The sequence below is a fragment of the Salvelinus alpinus genome, chromosome 21, assembly GCF_045679555.1.
Source record: "Salvelinus alpinus chromosome 21, SLU_Salpinus.1, whole genome shotgun sequence".
Classification (NCBI taxonomy): domain Eukaryota; kingdom Metazoa; phylum Chordata; class Actinopteri; order Salmoniformes; family Salmonidae; genus Salvelinus; species Salvelinus alpinus.
The window spans coordinates 37,691,281-37,708,935 of record NC_092106.1 but is presented as its reverse complement, the minus strand read 5'-3'; the positions used below and the strand labels follow the sequence as shown (position 1 = coordinate 37,708,935).

At 44.8% G+C, this 17,655-nt stretch overlaps 2 protein-coding genes across 2 annotated transcripts; one reads left to right on the top strand and one right to left on the bottom strand.

The window, feature by feature from the left end:
• The first annotated feature begins 486 nt into the window (after positions 1-486).
• On the top strand, positions 487-11,749 carry LOC139548300 (integral membrane protein 2C-like). The gene is made up of 6 exons (XM_071357896.1): positions 487-847; positions 2,668-2,814; positions 3,116-3,304; positions 3,416-3,526; positions 8,614-8,761; positions 10,494-11,749. Exons 1-6 carry the CDS (start codon positions 752-754, stop codon positions 10,583-10,585), a joined length of 783 nt encoding a protein of 260 aa, XP_071213997.1. The 5' UTR covers positions 487-751; the 3' UTR covers positions 10,586-11,749.
• A 1,007-nt stretch (positions 11,750-12,756) lies between these two features.
• On the bottom strand, positions 12,757-14,059 carry LOC139548299 (lysophosphatidic acid receptor 4-like). The gene has a single exon (XM_071357895.1). It carries the CDS (start codon positions 13,901-13,903, stop codon positions 13,028-13,030), a length of 876 nt encoding a protein of 291 aa, XP_071213996.1. The 5' UTR covers positions 13,904-14,059; the 3' UTR covers positions 12,757-13,027.
• Positions 14,060-17,655: the final 3,596 nt, after the last annotated feature.

Genomic DNA, 17,655 nt, shown 5'->3' with positions numbered 1-17,655 from the left:
GAATTATGGTCAGATTTGCCAAAAAGGGGTTATTTCTGGGGCGGCGCGAGAAATATAGGTAGAGGATATAACTTAAGACATTGATGGAGTGGTTGGTGCACGTCGACATCGACTGACCTGTATGGTGGACGGAGAAAATAAGTCCACTTCATCGATGCTACTGTTCTTTGATGAAGAGTCTCTCCTTTTTGAGCTCCAGAGTGGCACAGCGGCAGCTCACAATTGGCCCAGCATTGTCCGGGTTAGGATGGGTTAGCCGTCATTGCAAATAAGAATTTGTTCTTAACTGACTTTCCTAGTTAAATGAAGGTTATAAATAAAAATTCTCATGAAGTTAGGATTCGAGAGATACCCTGTAAGAGCTTTTTGGGGTCTTTGTGATTTCACAGCCAAGGCGGTGCAAGAAATCCTGTCAGTGAATGTATCTACAGCACAGGCCCCTGAGTCTGTGTAGGGATGTATTTTGGAGTGGTCTGTGATTGAAGAAGTGTGACGTGTTTTATTTTCTATGATTTCGTTTCACCCCTTTCCCGAAATGTTAATTGTTTTGTTTCTTATTCAATAAACCATCCAGCTAGTGGCGGTAATGCACATTTAACTCCAACCGCCGTTAAACCCCATCGAAGAAGAACAAGACAACCAGATACATTGTGTCAGTAACAACAGTAAAGGCTCACATACGAGTAGGGGATCTAGCTACCGTAGCTAGAGGAAACGAAACCCACCCGATTAGTCTTTGACAGGTACAGCAATGGTCAAGATCACTTTCCTGTCCGTCGCGGGTCAGAAAGTCGAGAAGGAGGAGAATAATGGCGAAAAGACCGAAATTCTCATAACCCATCCGATGGTAAGTTAGTGATGCATTTTCGTTGTGGTTGCAACATGATATCGCTTTGTGTGCATTGCCCTTCGATAAAACAGAGTTAGCTGGCGCTACCTCCAATAATTATTTACTCGCGCGCGGTGGGCTGTCAAGCGTCTGCGGGGCATTTTACTTGAAATGTACCGGAACACTGAAGAACGCAGTAGGTGCATTTGAACATTATTTGAGGTCAGAGCAGCCATTGTCATTTGGCAAGAAATAAAACGATGCTGTGCGGCTAACAAGCTATTTGTGGAAATGTCGGCACTTTGTCAAATAGCCGATTGGGTGAACAAAGGGGAACTGCTAACATTACTATTGAACATAGTTAAGTGGATGTTCTTAGACAAATTAGCTTTATCAACATCAATTATTTAGGCAAACGTTAGGCTATGTGAATTGAACTCCAATGTGGTCAACATTGGAGTTCAACTATTAGCTGTAAGAACCTAAACCAAGGAGGATCAAGTTATTTATTTTGCTTTAAGCATAAACCTATAATGTTTGCTGTGGATTATGAAGAATTATCTCTTGGCAAATGTGAATGGATTACAAGAAAAACATGTTACCAAACACAGGCAGCACACAAAATGGCAGATGGAGGTTACTACTGCTTGCCATGCAAGTTCATATTTCATAAGCAGCATCACTGTGCCATCAGTAGGCTACAGTTCTCAACTTGTGATGCAGTGGTTCTAGGAAAGCTTCGCTCCCCAGCATCCTGCAGTTTCAAATCCAATCAAATATGCTTTGCTTTCAGTCAGCCAAAGGTTAGAAGGATGCATCTAAACCAATTGGGGTGTATGTGTGCCTGTTTTTATCTCAAGGGGAAGTTGGCAGTTGCCTATTGGCCATTATCTTCTATAGCGTTTGTTGGAAATGTAGATAGACCATTGTCATGTTCTCAGTCCATGTAAGGCCCTCTTATCTCAATCAGCAGGGAAGGAGAACACTGGTAGCTATCTGCCTCTGTGGGGAGCACACACACACACACACATACATACGCACAGACACCCACACACAGACAGCGAAAATTATGTGTAGTCTATCCCTTCGTCCTTGTTCATTTTATCTCCTAGTTTATCCTTGAACACAGGTTGTCATAACACCACGGTTTTTGGTTTGATAGTCTGTGAGCTGTTTTCATACGCAGGCAATAGCAATGTCAGGAGAATTTCACTCCAAGTACCAGCTAAGAATAACTTGCTTTCTTGTCCCCTACGCACAGAGCTCATCCTCCAGGATAAATGTACCTATCCACCCACGTAGTTGCACATATACGGTAGAAAGGATGGTAGAAAGCCAACCCGTGACACGCTGCCAACACACCGGTTGAGCGTGTGGCAGCGGCAGATGGGGTGAGAGACTGGGGGTGGCATTACTCTCCGTCTTATAAGTGCCACGTTACTAACCACTCTGTCATCCCTCTCTCTGCCACCCACGTTGCTGTTTCCCTGCTAAAACATGCAGATTTATTCCACCTACCGTAACTATAGCTGCAGGTTTCAGGATTCACTTTTGTAGTCATCTTTCTATCTAAGAGCAGAAACATAATACTCCTAACCCAACCTGACTTAGTCTGCCCCGTCTTGATGTGACCATAGAATATCTGTGAAACACTAGCTGTGAGTATCCTTTTTACCTAGGAGGGGGGGTGATAAGTAAGTAAGCCTTGGGCAAGGAAGCTTTGTCTGAGTTTGTTCATAGCGTGAGGCAGCTTGATGTAGAAGTACACCACCTGGACAGGACACTAGCCTGGTGTGTGTGTGTATTCATGTATGTGACCCTGTGTGTCACCCTGTCAGGAGGATGATGAGGAGCTGGTTCTGCCTCTGCGCTCCCAGAGGTCTCCTCTGAACGGCCTATGTTGCCTGACCTCTGGCCTGGTGGTCTTCATGTCTGGCCTGGTGTTGGCTTCCATCTATGTCTACCGCTACTACTTCATACCCCAGGTACCTAGCATCTACATACAGTGACCGTATGAGACAACACTCTGATGATACCACTTAGGCCTATCCTCTATTGTCCTATCTTTTGATGTGGGATTTGTAAATGTGCTTCCTGGTGTAACTGTCTCTGATGGTGTTGTTGTTATGATGTACATTGGAGATCAGTGTTCCATTTGGTTATCAGCACGTTGGTCTTTCTATCCCAGTCGGGGATCATGAAACATTTAATAATAGTAGAGACTGTGATAATGAAGATGATAGTTAGGGATAGCCTTGCTAACGGTTCCCTTGTGCCTTGACCTAGATCCCAGAGGAGAGTCTGTTCCACTGCAGGGTTCGTTATGAGGACTCTGTGTACGCCCCTCTGAGAGGCAGACAGGAGCTGGAGGAGAACGTGGGCATCTACCTGGAAGACAACTATGAGCAGATCAGTGTGCCTGTGCCCCATTTTGGAGGAAGTGATCCTGCTGACATCATCCATGACTTTCACAGGGTGAGGAGGACCGGGCACATGCACACGCGTACACACACCTCTTGTAGGATGGAGAGTCAATCAGCCAGGTTTTTGACAGTTTTAATTAGTTTTCTCTGTCTATGTCACCAGGGACTAACTGCCTACCATGACATTGCTTTGGACAAATGCTATGTCATCGAGCTCAACACCACCATCGTCATGCCCCCACGGAACCTCTGGGAACTGCTGGTCAATGTTAAGGTAACATAAGTACTGTCTCTCTCTCTCCCTCTCTCTCTCTCTGTCTGAGATACCATCTCTCATATTCCACAACCTATTATGTTCTCTCTCCCTTCTCTGTCCTTCTCTCGCTCCCCCTCTGTCCCTCTCAATTCAATTCATAGGGCTTTATTGGCATGGGAAACATATGATCACATTGCCAAAGTAAGTGAAATAGATGATAAACAAGTGAAATAAAATGAACAGTAAACATTACACTCACAAAAGATCCAAAGGCATAGATACATTTCAATTGTCATTGTCTATATACAGTGTTGTAATGATGTGCAAATAGTTAAAGTAGAAAAGGGAAAATAAATCAACATAAATATTGGTTGTATTTACAATTGTGTTTGTTCTTCACTGGTTGCCCTTTTCTTGTGGCAACAGGTCACACATATTGCTGTTGTAATGGCACACTGTTGAATCGATCAAAATTGGATTTGTTTTCAAATTCTTTGTGGGTCTTTGTAATCTGAGGGAAATGTGTGTTTCTAATATGGTCATACATTTGGCAGGAGGTTAGGAAGTGCAGCTCAGTTTCCACCTCATTTATTTTGGCAGTGTGCACATGGCCTGCCTTCTCTTGAGAGCTAGGTCTGCCTACGGTGGCCTTTCTCAATAGCAAGGCTATGCTCACTGAGTCTGTACATAGTCAAAGCTTTCCTTAATTTTCGGTCAGTCACAGTGGTCAGGTATTCTGCCACTGTGTACTCTCTGTTTAGGGCCAAATAGCATTCTAGTTTGCTCTGTTTTTTTGCTAAATCTTTCCAATGTGTCAAGTAATTATCTTTTTGTTTTCTCATGATTTGGTTGGGTCTAATTGTGTTGCTGTCCTGGGGCTCTGTGGGGTCTGTTTGTGTTTGTGAACAGAACCCCAGGACCAGCTTGCTTAGGGGACTCTTCTCCAGGTTCATCTCTCTGTAAGTGATGGCTTTGTTATGGAAGGTTTGGGAATCACATCCTTTTAGGTGGTTGTAGAATTTAACGTCTCTTTTCTGGATTTTGATCATTAGAGGGTATTGACCTAATTCTGCTCTGCATGCATTATTTGGTGTTTTACGTTGTAAACAGAGGATGTTTTTGCAGAATTCTGCATGTGGAGTGTCAATTTGGTGTTTGTCTCATTTTGTGAATTCTTGGTTGGAGAGCGGATCCCAGACCTCACAACCATAAAGGGTAATGGGTTCTATAACTGAATCAAGTATTTTTAGTCAGATCCTACTTGGTATGTTGAATTTTATGCTCCTTTTAAAGGCCCTTCTTGCCTTGTCTCTCAGATCGTTCACAGCTTTGTGGAAGTTACCTGTGGTGAGGTAAGTAGAGGTGTGTATAGTTTTTTGTGTGCTCTATGGCAACAGTGTCTAGATGGAATTTGTATTTGTGGTCCTATGAACTGGACCTTTTTTGGAACACTATTATTTTGTGTCTTACTGAGATATACTGTCAGGGCCCAGGTCTGACAGAATCTGTGCAGAATATCTAGTTGCTGCTGTAGGCCCTCCTGGGTTGGACAGAAGCACCAGATCATCAGCAAACAGTAGACATTTGACTTCAGATTCTAGGAAGGTGAGGCCGGGGGCTGCAGACTGTTCTAGTGGCCTCGCCAATTCGTTGATATACAGTCCCTTCGGAAAGTATTCAGACCCCTTGACTTTTTCAACATTTTGTTACGTTACAGCCTTATTCTAAAATACCCCATAATGACAATGTGAAAAGTTTATTTTTTTGTAAGGTCCAACAGTTGACAGTGCATGTCAGAGTAAAAACCAAGCCATGAGGTTGAAGGAATTGTCTGTAGTGCTCCGAGACAGGATTGTGTCGAGGCACAGATCTGGGGAAGGGTACCAAAACATTTCTGCAGCATTGAAGGTCTCCAAGAACACAGTGGCCTCCATCATTCTTAATTAGAAGTTTGGAACCACCAAGACTCTTCCTAGAGCTGGCTGTCTGGCCAAACTGAACAATCCGGGGAGAAGGGCCTTGGTCAGGGAGGTGACCAAGAACCCGATGGTCACTGACAGAGCTCTGGAGTTCCTTTGTGGAGATGGGAGAACCTTCCAGAAGGACAACCATCTCTGCAGCACTCCACAAATCAGGCCTTTATGGTAGAGTGGCCAGACAGAAGCCACTCTTCAGTAAAAGGCACATGACAACCTGCTTGGAGTTTGCCAAAAGGCACCTAAATGACTCTCTGACCATGAGAAGCAAGATTCTCTGGTCTGATGAAACCAAGATTGAACTCTTTGACCTGAATGCTGAGTGTCATGTCTAGAGGAAACCTGGCACCATCCCTACGGCATGATGGTGGTAGCAGGTTCACCTTCCAACAGGACAACAACCCTAAGCACACTGCCAAGACAAAGCAGAAGTGGCTTCGGGACAAGTCTCTGAATGTCCTTGCGTGGCCCAGCCAGAGGCCGGACTTGAACCTGTTCGAACATCTCTGGAGAGACCTGAAAATAGCTGTACAGCAACGCTCCCCATCCAACCTGACGGTGCTTGAGAGGATCTGCAGAGAAGAATGGGAGAAACTCCCAAAATACATTTCTGCCAAGCTTGTAGCGTCATACCCAAGAATACTCGATGCTTATGTAAATGTGATATTTCAGTTTTATTTTTTATAAATTAGCAAACATTTCTAAAAACCTCTGTTTGCTTTGTCATTATGGTGTATTGTGTGTAGAATGATGGCACTTTTTTTTAAAGCAATTTTTGAATAAGGCTGCAGCAAAATGGGGAAAAAGTCAAGGGTTCTGAATACTTTCCGAAGGCACTGTATATATGTGACTCACCACCTGGATTTGGTCTTATGTAGCAAAATGTGAAATGGTGTTTCCTACATTGGATAAAAGTAGAGACTCAGATCTACAAAATGGTATACATAGACTGCATTTGAGGAACAATGGGAAAGTAATTCTGCTTTGAAAGTTGATCAACTTGTCAACTCACTTTTGAGAAAATGGCCTTTGAATGTTTTGGTATCTAGTGAAGAGCTCTTCTTTGTCTAAACCCATTCAGCATCGTTCACACCCTCCTTAAGCTTTAGCCCCACCCATCTCGGAGCGCACACTTGATGCTCTGGCCGATGATTTGTTTACCTCTGGATAACATGAAAACAGCCTAACCAGCTCTGCTGGCAACAATTTAATTTTGCTTTTTTGCAGACGTTTACTGACACTGGCCATATTCAACGGGTGTTGTACACGCGTCACGTAACGTTAGCTAACGAGCCAGCCAGCTAGCTAATGATGGCTAGTTAAACGACAATGAACAAAGTGCCAACAATGCCACATTGATGGGAGCTAACCAACCAGGTGCAATGTTAGCTAGCTAACATTAGGCTCTAACTAGGAAAGCAAACAGCTCTGGGAAACTAATAATAATGTCTGCTAGTTAACCAGCCAGCCAACATTAGCTTAAGACATATAGCTAGCTAGGTAAACAATGAACTTAGCTAGGTAAACAACATTTAAGATCACACACATAACATTAGCTAACAACCCAGACAGCTAACGTTAGCTAGTTAAACAACAATGAACAAAGTGCCAACAATGCCACAGTGCTGGGAGCTAACCAACCAGGTACAATATTAGCTAGCTTTAACTAGAAAAGCAAACGGCTCTGGGAAGTCTTCAATTATCTTTTTCAGAGCTTCCCTCTCTGCATCTCCCTCCACCACCTCCCACGTAACGCCTGTTGTATTCAGCGCATGTGACATAAAATTTGATTAGAAAAAGATTGGAGTAGTGGCTTATCCATACATCTCCGTTTTGGATAGATAACAAACACGAAAAGTTAAATGTAACCACTTCTGGGGAAATTGGAACAGTCTATAGATTCTTCAGTTACATTTAGCTGATTTCTGACGTGCTGTTCCTTTTTTCCCCGTTGTGTATTTCTATATTGTGTTAGTGATTCACCATAGTGAAGGAGTAGGCTCAGATTTTCTGGGTCTCTATGTTTTTGGTTGGATAGGTTTCTGAATTTCATTCTTAGGTTTTTACATTGTTCATCAAACATTTGTCATTGTTGTTAATGTTCTTAGGTTGTCCACTTGAAATTGTTAGATTTGATAGGGAAGCTGAGAGGTTAAATATACTGTTTAGGTTTTCTACTGGTAAGTTTACACCTTCACTATTACAGTGAAATGTTTTGTCCAGGAAGTTGTCTGAAAGGAATTGAATTGAATTAGTTGTTTTTTGGTAGGTTTCTATACTACTTCCATCTATAGCATTTCTTAATATTGTGCAGTTCCTTTGGCTTTGATGCCTCATGATTGAGTATTGCTCTGTTCAGTAGACTGTGATTTTCCTGTGATCTGGTAGAGGTGTCAGTGGGCTGACTGTGAATGCTCTGAGAGATTGGGTTGAGGTCAGTGATAAAGTAATTTACATCACTACTGCCAAGGGGTGAGCTATCGGTGTACCTACCATAGGAGTCTCCTTGAAGCCTACCATTGACTATGTACAGACCCAGCGTGTGACAGAGCTGACAGGAGTTGTGACCCGTTTTTGTTGGTTGTTTTGTCATAGTTGTGTGTAGGGGGGCATATTTGGGAGGGAATGCTGTCACCTCCAGGTAGGTGTTTGCCCCCTGTGTGCTGAGGGTGTCAGGTTCTTGTCCAGTTCTGTCATTTAGGTTACCACAGACTAGTGCATGTCCCTGGGCCTGGAAATGGTTTATCTCTCCCTCTAGGATGGGCGAACCTGTCTTCATTAAAGTAGGTGGTTTCTATTGGGGGGATATAGGTAGCACACACAAGGAAATGTTTCTCTGTTGAGATTTCATTTCTAGACAGATGTAAAATGTTCCTGTTTTTACTAATTTTACTGAGTCTCTTCCCAGTTTCACACCTGGTGGTTTGGTGGATGGGACTACCAACCCTCTGTAACCTAGGGGGCAACCAGTGGGTCCATTTCCTCTATACCATGTTTGTTGTAGGATGACGATGCCTGTATTTCCAATTTCTTTGATGAAGTCTGGGTTCTTCCTCTCTCCTGTCCCTTCTCTCTTTTTTTCTCTTTCTGAACTCTAACCCTGTCTACCTCCCCCTCTCTGTCTTTTAGAAGGGGACGTACCTTCCCCAGACCTACATTATCCAGGAGGAGATGGTTGTGACGGGGAAGGTTCATAACATGCGCCAGCTGGGTCCCTTCATCTACCGCCTGTGTAACGGCAAGGACACATACCGCCTGAAGCGCCACGCCCGCAGACGTAAGTTGGGGAGAGGTGATGGGGAGGTTCAGAGCCTTGTATGGTGTTGTGCGAGTCACTCAGGGTCTGAATGGTCCACCTACAGTGCCTTGCAAAAGTATTCATCCCCCTTGTCATTTTTCCTATTTTGTTGCATTACAACTGTAATTTAAATAGATTTTTATTTGGATTTCATGTAATGAACATACACAAAATAGGCCAAATTGGTGAAGTGAAATAAAAAAAATAACAATACTTATTTCAAAACATTCTAAAGAAAAGTGGTGCGTGCATATGTATTCACCCCCTTTGCTATGAAGCCCCTAAATAAGATACCTTCAAAAGTATCCTTCAAAAGTCACATAATTAGTTAAAGTCCACCTGTGTGCAATCTAAGTGTCACATGATCTGTCACATAATCTCAGTATATATACACCTGTTCTGAAAGGCCCCAGAGTCTGCAACACCGCTAAGCAAGGGGCACCACCAAGCAAGCGGCACCATGAAGACCAAGGAGCTCTCCAAACAGGTCAGGGACAAAGTTGTGGAGAAGTACAGATCAGGGTTGAGTTATAAAAAAATATCAGAAACTTTGAACATCCCACATAGCACCTTTTAAATCCATTATTAAAAATGTAAAGAATATGGCAACACAACAAACCTGCAAAGAGAGGGCCGCCCACCAAGTCTCACAGACCAGGCAAGGAGGGCATTAATCAGAGAGGCAACAAAGAGACCAAAGATAACCCTGAAGGAGCTGCAAAGCTCCACAGCAGAGATTGGAGTATCTGTCCATAGGACCACTTTAAGCCATACACTCCACAGAATTGGGCTTTAAGGAAGAGTGGCCATAAAAAAAGTAATTGCTTAAAGAAACAAATAAGCAAACACGTTTGGTGTTCCCCAAGAGGCATGTGGGAGACTCCCCAAACATATGAAAGAAGGTACTCTGGTCAGATGAGACTAAAATTGAGCTTTTTGATCATCAAGGAAAATGCTATGTCTGGCGCAAATCCAACACCTCTCATCACCCTGAGAACACCAGAACAGCATCATGCTGTGGGGATGTTTTTCATCGGCAGGGACTGGGAAACTGGTCAGAATTGATGGAATGATGGCTGGCGCTAAATACAGGGAAATTATTGAGGGAAACCTGTTTCACTCTTCCAGAGATTTGAGACTTTGTCGGCGGTTCACCTTCCAGCAGGACAATGACCCGAAGCATACTGCTAAAGCAACACTCGAGTGGTTTAAGGGGAAACATTTAAATGTCTTGGAATGGCCTCGTCAAAGCCCAGACTTCAATCCAATTGAGTCTGTGATATGACTTAAATTGCTGTACACCAGCGGAACCAATCCAACTTGAAGGAGCTGGAGCAGCTTAGCCCTGAAGAATGGGCTAAAATCTCAGTGGCTAGATGTGCTAAGCTTATAGAGACATACCCCGAGAGACTTGCAGCTGTAATTGCTGCAAAAGGTGGCTCTACAAAGTATTGACTGGGGTGGTGAATAGTTATGCACGCTCATGTTTTCAGTTTTTTGTGTTATTTCTTGTTTGTTTCACAATAAAAAAATGTTGCGTCTTCAAAGTGGTAGGCATGTTGTGTAAATCAAATGATACAAACCCCCCCCAAAATAAATTTTAATTCCAGGTTAAGTCAACAAAATAGGAAAAATGCCAAGGGGGGTGAATACTTTCGCAAGCCACTGTATTCTCTTGTCTAATAAAAGTCTTTCACTGTCTGACTTGTAGGCATCAACAAACGGGAAGCGGCGAACTGCCATCGCATCCGCCACTTTGAGAACACGTTTGTGGTTGAGACGGTCATTTGTGATGGAGCGTAAACTGTCATGAACGTCGGACACGACACCCTAAGGCACAGCCACCTCTCTAGCCACTGTAGCGCATCCCTGTGTAGATACTTTGAATTACTTTTCAGCTGCACTTGGTTTTGGTTTTGTTCCTTTTGTTCCTTTGTTGATACGTTTTACTGTCTCTTACCAAAAAAATTGTTTTATTTTTTATTGTCAGTAGTGATGTTTCCTGGCTGCAATAATACATGTTTTTCTCTGTGATTTACCTTGGATTAAATAGTTTCATGTAGCAGAACCCCTAAGCCAATTATGATGGGGGGGTCGACTTAAGAGAACTGTGTCACGGCCTCGGTTGTCAGGGGAGACAACCATTTCCATGTGTTGTCAATGTGAGTGTAATTGATTTCCCTGCTCTTGAAATTACTGCACGTTCCTGTTAGTTTTGTAATAGGACTAAGGCAAGAAATCCTGTTCCTCAGCAAACACCTGACCTAATGTTGTGCAGCATCGCTTTCTCTTGCTCTTTGTCTGTGTTTCTTTCTCACTGCACCCCTCTTGCTTCTCTCTTTCACCTGGTCTGTCTTCTTCTTTAGCTCAGTCACCCTATCAGACTAAAGTAAAAAAAATGTGAATGTCAGTTTAAGAATCAGTGTCCCTACAAAGTGAGGTAAACAAATTAGCCATTATTAGTCTTTGCATGTTTGCACCTGTATTGTAAGTAGAGTCTAGAATCATGTACATGACATGAAATACTTGCTCTTCACTTACTGTGTGCAGTTATATGTAATATTATACCAGATTATTTCCAGCCAAGCTGCCCTTCCCCCTGTGAAAGCATCAAATAAAGTTGCTTCCTCCATTTTAATGCCCCTCTTATCACCTCTTCATTATTTGTTCTTTCTTTCTGGGGAGGTTTAGCCTCTCTCCCTTCATTTGCACTCTTTATCAATGCTTCTGTGAGTCGTTCTAGTAGAATTCTGTCTTGATTTCCCCCCTGCATGTGTGTTTCTCTGTATGGAAAAACTGCACTGTTAGAATATTTTATAAGAGCATGTTTAAAGCCTTGGTCCAGAGTCAGAGACTGGACTAAAGTATTGCTGTAAGGAGCTTATGTCTGTTAATCTATACCTTAGACTGGTCTGTATATTTTGTCTGCGGGTGAAGTCTTATCTGTGAATAAAGTAGTTTAACACCCGGGGGCTTCTGTCTTTTGTTCTGTCTAAATAAATGATAGTTGTTACTGTATTGTGGGTATCATTGGGACATTTCGCTGTCCCGGTTCTCTTTGGCTCTGTGTATGTGCCACCAGCCTTGTTTCATTGTCTGGAGGTAACGGATCATATCCTTAAGTGTCAGTGGGTGAAAGTGTGAAACCAGACTGTTCTACAGTATGTAGGTTTAAGTGGACAGCTGTGGTATGATATGAGGTGTTTTTTAGTAAGGGAAAGTACAAACAAATCTCATGCACTGACCTGTTTGGGCATAGTGGAAAAGTATGTTATTTTCAGACAGTTAATTAAGCTGTATGACCTAGTTTTTATACATGAAAAAGGAGATCTTAGTAGGTCCCAGCTAACTTCTTCTCCCCTTAGGGCAGCACAAGATGTAGAGCCTTTTAGACTACACATTTTTCACATAGCCTATATCCAGTCAACATACATTGCTTGATTAGAGTTTTCTTAGGCCCAAAGGCATTGTCTTTTGTAAGATAGCGGCTTTTCGCAGATACCGCGTCGATTCCCCTTTTCTGATGGTTGAGGGATAAGCGTTGCAAAGGAGTGACCCCACCTGTTGGAAGACAATGGCTCAAAGGATGAATTTATTTGCATGCCACCTTTACACTGGCTTTCCTGTACTAAATCCATAGTGACTCCTTATTTACAGTCTGTCTGCCATATAGTGTGGACACAGATGCCCCTCCATGTGGCAGGGCTCTGAGCTGTTGGATGGTTGCTGCTGCCTGTCTGGTTCCTCAGCCAGGATCCTCATGAATTATCAACAAATTCACATGACTGTGATGTTTGAACCACTCAACAGTGGGAAGTGTTGGGCACCCGGCCCTGCATGTGGATGAAAGCTGAATTGAAAGCCTTAGTTATTGTCAGTACTTTTGGAAAAGGGACTGTGGTCGATGTACAAAACCTACATTCAGTAAATGTCAATAACACCCAGTCTTATTAATGATCAAAATCACATGAAGATACGGTTGTAAAGTGTTTATTAAATAAAACCTATTATATGAGCACATCTTAAAAGTACAGATGAGTGCAATTCAACTTACAGAAGAAGAGATGAACTGTTACAAAAAAAGAAAATGAGTGACATTTGGCAAAATAGAATTGAACATTTAACTATAAATTGTGGAATATTTAGGAACACATGTTGACGCAGTTTCCTCAAACTATCTCCACCGGTAGTCGTTTCTCACTGTCCTCCCTAATCTACTTTCATGTGATCTGGCCAGTGAAACCTCTACGTCAGAACGCTCTTCTTCCAGAAAGCATCTAAAGAGAAGCAGTACAACAGTGGATCTAGACAACAGTTGATGCTGGTCAGACAGAACATGGGCATGATAGCCTGCCTGATACCGAGCAGCAGCATGATGGAGGAGGGCAGGAAGAAGACAATAAACATCAGAAGGTTGATGGTGAAGATCAGCATGACGTTCATCTTATTGTTGACCATGGCAGCATCGCTGAGGTGCCTGTGTAGAGTCCAGGACACCATGGCGGTGGAGACCACGTTGACCCCCAGCATGGCGAACACCAGCCCGAACTGCACGTAACCAGCTATCTGCACATTCATGGCACATTCTTGAGTAAACTCAAAGCATTTGTCAGTGGCGTTACAGCTCTTCATCTGACTGATGAAGTACAGGGCCTCTGGGATGTTGACCGCCACGATCAGGATCCAGATGAAGACACAGGCTTTCCAGGCATTGGTGGTGGTGCGGATGTGGCGGGTTCTTAGAGGGTAGACCACAGCCAGCAGCCTGTCCAGGCCAATGAAGGTGATGAAGACAGCGCTGGAGCGGATGTTGTTGCGGAACAGCATGGTGGTGGCCGTGCAGGCCTGGATGCCCAGGGGCCAGGTGCCTGTGGTGTAGAAGTAGACCCGGGTGGGCAGGGAGAGCACCAGCAGCAGGTCGGACAGAGCCAGGTGGCTCATGAAGACAGCGCTGGAGGATTTGAGGCCGTGGCGGCGGAGCAGAACCCAGAGTGACACGGCGTTGAGCGGCAGGCCCAGCACCATCACACAGCCGTACACCGCGGCAGAGACTGTATACACTGCATTCACACAACTCAGCTCCGGAGCGCTGTCCTCTAAGGTATCGTTGGTGTTGTTCATGGTGCTGTACTGTATCTCTGCTCCTTTAAGACAGACACAGCTGTGCGTGTCTGTGTGTGTGAACTGAAAAGAGACCGAAACCACGACAAACCAGCAACTCAGTGTTCTGGTTTCCACTTCCTAGTAGAGCGGTCTGTATGAAGGTTGAGCTGTTCTTAACTGTGTTTTTGAAATAACAGTGTTGAAATAGGTGTTGAAACAGGAAGTGAGGATACTTTTTTTCTTCTCAGCAAGGGCCTCCCATTCTATCTGCAAATCTGTTTGAAGATACTTGATAACATGAATCCTTTTTGAGTAACAAGTTCAAATGAGTCACCCAGTAAAATACTACTTGAGTAAAAGTCTAAAAGTATTTGGTTTTAAATATATAAGTATCAAAAGTGCATGCAATTGCTCAAATATACTTAAGTATCAAAAGTACAAGTAAAAGTGTAAATCATTTAAAATTCCTTATATTAAGCAAACCAGACGGCAGCATTTTCTTGTGTTTTCAATTTACAGATCGCCAGAGGCACACAACACTCAGACATAATTTACAAACGAAACATTTGTGTTTGTGAGACCGCCAGATCGTAGGCAGTAGGACTGAACAAGGATGTTCTCTTGATAAGTGAGTGAATTGGACCGTTTTCCTGTCCTGCTAAGCATTGAAAATGTAACGAGTACTTTTGGGTGTCAGGGAAAATGTATGGAGTAAGAAGTACATTCTTTTCTTTAGGAATGTAGTGAAGTAAAAGTAGTCAAAAATATAAACAGTATAGTAAAGTACAGATACCCCAAAAAACTACTTAAGTAGTACTTTAAAGTAATTTTACTGAAGTACTTTACGCCACTGCTAGATTGAGAGAGGGTGGATTACATCTGAGCGGTCCATATCTAAACAATGTATAATTATGTGTATGCTTCAATTCAGTATGAATAAATTACAAGACTCAGGGTTGTAAATCCCATGCCTTTTGTTGATCAGATTAGTTAAGAGTTAGATATGCCCTCTGAGATCTTCTGTGGAACCTCTATGGATCTCAGCCTCCTTAAGGGCAATACTTGAATGAGGTCACAGGTGTGATGAGTGAGAATACAACGGAACATAAACTTGAAGGTTGGATGATTGATTTGAAAATGTGTTGGCCAGTGTTGGGTTCTGAGAATATGAAATATACTTATTCATGTCACTGATGGAGTGCTGAGGTGTAGAGGGTCTACACCAGAAGTTAATGGTTATAGGAGGAAGGTATATACAGTCGTGGCCAAAAGTTTTGAGAATGACACAAATATTAATTTCCACAAAGTTTGCTGCTTCAGTGTCTTTAGATATTTTTGTCAGATGTTACTATGGAATACTGAAGTATAATTACAAGCATTTCATAAGTGTCAAAGGCTTTTATTGACAATTACATTAAGTTGATGCAAAGAGTCAATATTTGCAGTGTTGACCCTTCTTTTTCAAGACCTCTGTAATCCACCCTGGTATGCTGTCAATTAACTTCTGCGCCACATCCTGACTGATGGCAGCCCATTCTTGCATAATCAATGCTTGGAGTTTGTCAGAATTTGTGGGTTTTTGTTTGTCCACCCGCCTCTTGAGGATTGACCACAAGTTCTCAATGGGATTAAGGTCTGGGGAGTTTCTTAGTTTCACTTAGTTATCACTTTTGACTTATGGCATGTAACGCTCTTCTACTTCGTCCTCCTCATCAGACGAGGAGAGGCGAGAAGGATCGGATGACCAAAACGCAGCGTGGTAATTTGACATTATATTTATTTAAAGAAAAGACGAAAAAACACGGAAACACTTTAACCCACTACAAAACAACAAACGAAGTAGACAGACCTTGACTTACGAACTTACATACAACGAAGAACGCACGAACAAGTACAGACTACAAATAAATGAACGAACGAACGATACAGTCCCGTATGGTGCAATAACGACACAGACACAGGAGACAACCACCCACGACAAACAATGTGAAACCACCTACCTTAATATGGTTCTCAATCAGAGGAGATGAAAACCACCTGCCTCTAATTGAGAACCATATCAGGTCACCCATTAACCAACATAGAAACACATAACATAGAATGCCCACCCACACTCACGCCCTGACCGACTAACACATACAAAAACAACAGAAAACAGGTCAGGAACGTGACATAACCCCCCCCTCAAGGTGCGTACTCCGGACGCACCACCAAAAGTCTAGGGGAGGGTCTGGGTGGGCATCTGACCACGGTGGTGGTTCAGGCTCTGGGCGAGGTCCCCACCCCACCATAGTCAATCCCAGCTTACGTATCCCCCTCCGAATGACCACCCTCCTATTCCACCCACCTAATTTAAGGGGCAACACCGAGATAATGGCCAGCACCGGGATAAGGGGCAGCACCGGGATAAGGGGCAGCACCGGGATAAGGGGCAGCACCGGGATAAGGGGCAGCTCCGGACTGAAGGACTGCAGCTCCGGACTGAGGGGCGGATCCTGGCTGGCTGGCTCTGGCGGATCCTGGCTGGCTGGCTCTGGCGGATCCTGGCTGGCTGGCTCTGGCGGATCCTGGCTGGTAGGCTCTGGCGGATCCTGGCTGGCTGGCTCTGGCGGATCCTGGCTGGCTGGCAGCTCCTGGCTGGCTGGCTCTGACTGCTCATGGCTCGCTGACGGCTCTGGCTGCTCATGGCTCGCTGACGGCTCTGGCTGCTCATGGCTCGCTGACGGCTCTGGCTGCTCATGACTCGCTGACGGCTCTGGCTGCTCATGGCTCGCTGACGGCTCTGTCTGCTCATGGCTCGCTGACGGCTCTGGCTGCTCATGGCTCACTGGCGGCTCTGGCAGATCCTGGCTGACTGGCGGCTCTGGCAGATCCTGTCTGGTTGGCGGCTCTGGCAGATCCTGTCTGGTTGGCGGCTCTGGCAGATCCTGTCTGGTTGGCGGCTCTGGCAGATCCTGTCTGGTTGGCGGCTCTGGCAGATCCTGTCTGGTTGGCGGCTCTGGCAGATCCTGTCTGGTTGGCGGCTCTGGCAGATCCTGTCTGGTTGGCGGCTCTGGCAGATCCTGTCTGGTTGGCGGCTCTGGCAGATCCTGTCTGGTTGGCGGCTCTGGCGGATCCTGACTGACGAATGGCTCTAGCGGCTCCTGACTGACGAACGGCTCTGACGGCTCGGGACAGACGGGCGGCTCTAATGGCTCGGGGCAGACGGATGGCTCAGATGGCGCTGGGTAGACGGATGGCTCAGATGGCACTGGGCAGACGGATGGCTCAGATGGCGCTGGGTAGACGGATGGCTCAGATGGCGCTGGGTAGACGGATGGCTCAGATGGCACTGGGCAGACGGATGGCTCAGATGGCGCTTGGCAGACGGGTGGCTCAGATGGCGCTTGGCAGACGGGCAGCTCTGGCCGGATGAGGCGCACTGTAGGCCTGGTGCGTGGTGCCGGAACTGGAGGCACCGGGCTAAGGACACGCACCTTCAGGCTAGTGCGGGGAGCAGGGACAGGGCACACTGAACTCTCAAAGCGTACTATGGGCCTGGTGCGTGGTACCGGCACTGGTGGTACCGGGCTGAGGGCACGCACATCAGGACGAGTACGGGGAGAAGGAACAATGTGTACAGGGCTCTGGAGGCGTACTATGGGCCTGGTGCGTGGTACCGGCACTGGTGGTACCGGGCTGATGGTACCGGGCTGATGGTACCGGTGTCGGAACAGGAGGCACCGGGCTGGAGACACGCACCATAGGGAGAGTGCGTGGAGGAGGAACAG

Bases quoted from the DNA above. Each gene is read 5' to 3' on its own strand.
- LOC139548300 (XM_071357896.1), top strand. From the start codon at position 752: ATGGTCAAGATCACTTTCCTGTCCGTCGCGGGTCAGAAAGTCGAGAAG. The intron at 3,305-3,415 runs GTGAGGAGGACC...CTATGTCACCAG, and splicing joins TCATCCATGACTTTCACAGG to GGACTAACTGCCTACCATGA. The intron at 8,762-10,493 runs GTAAGTTGGGGA...TCTGACTTGTAG, and splicing joins GAAGCGCCACGCCCGCAGAC to GCATCAACAAACGGGAAGCG.
- LOC139548299 (XM_071357895.1), bottom strand. From the start codon at position 13,903: ATGAACAACACCAACGATACCTTAGAGGACAGCGCTCCGGAGCTGAGT.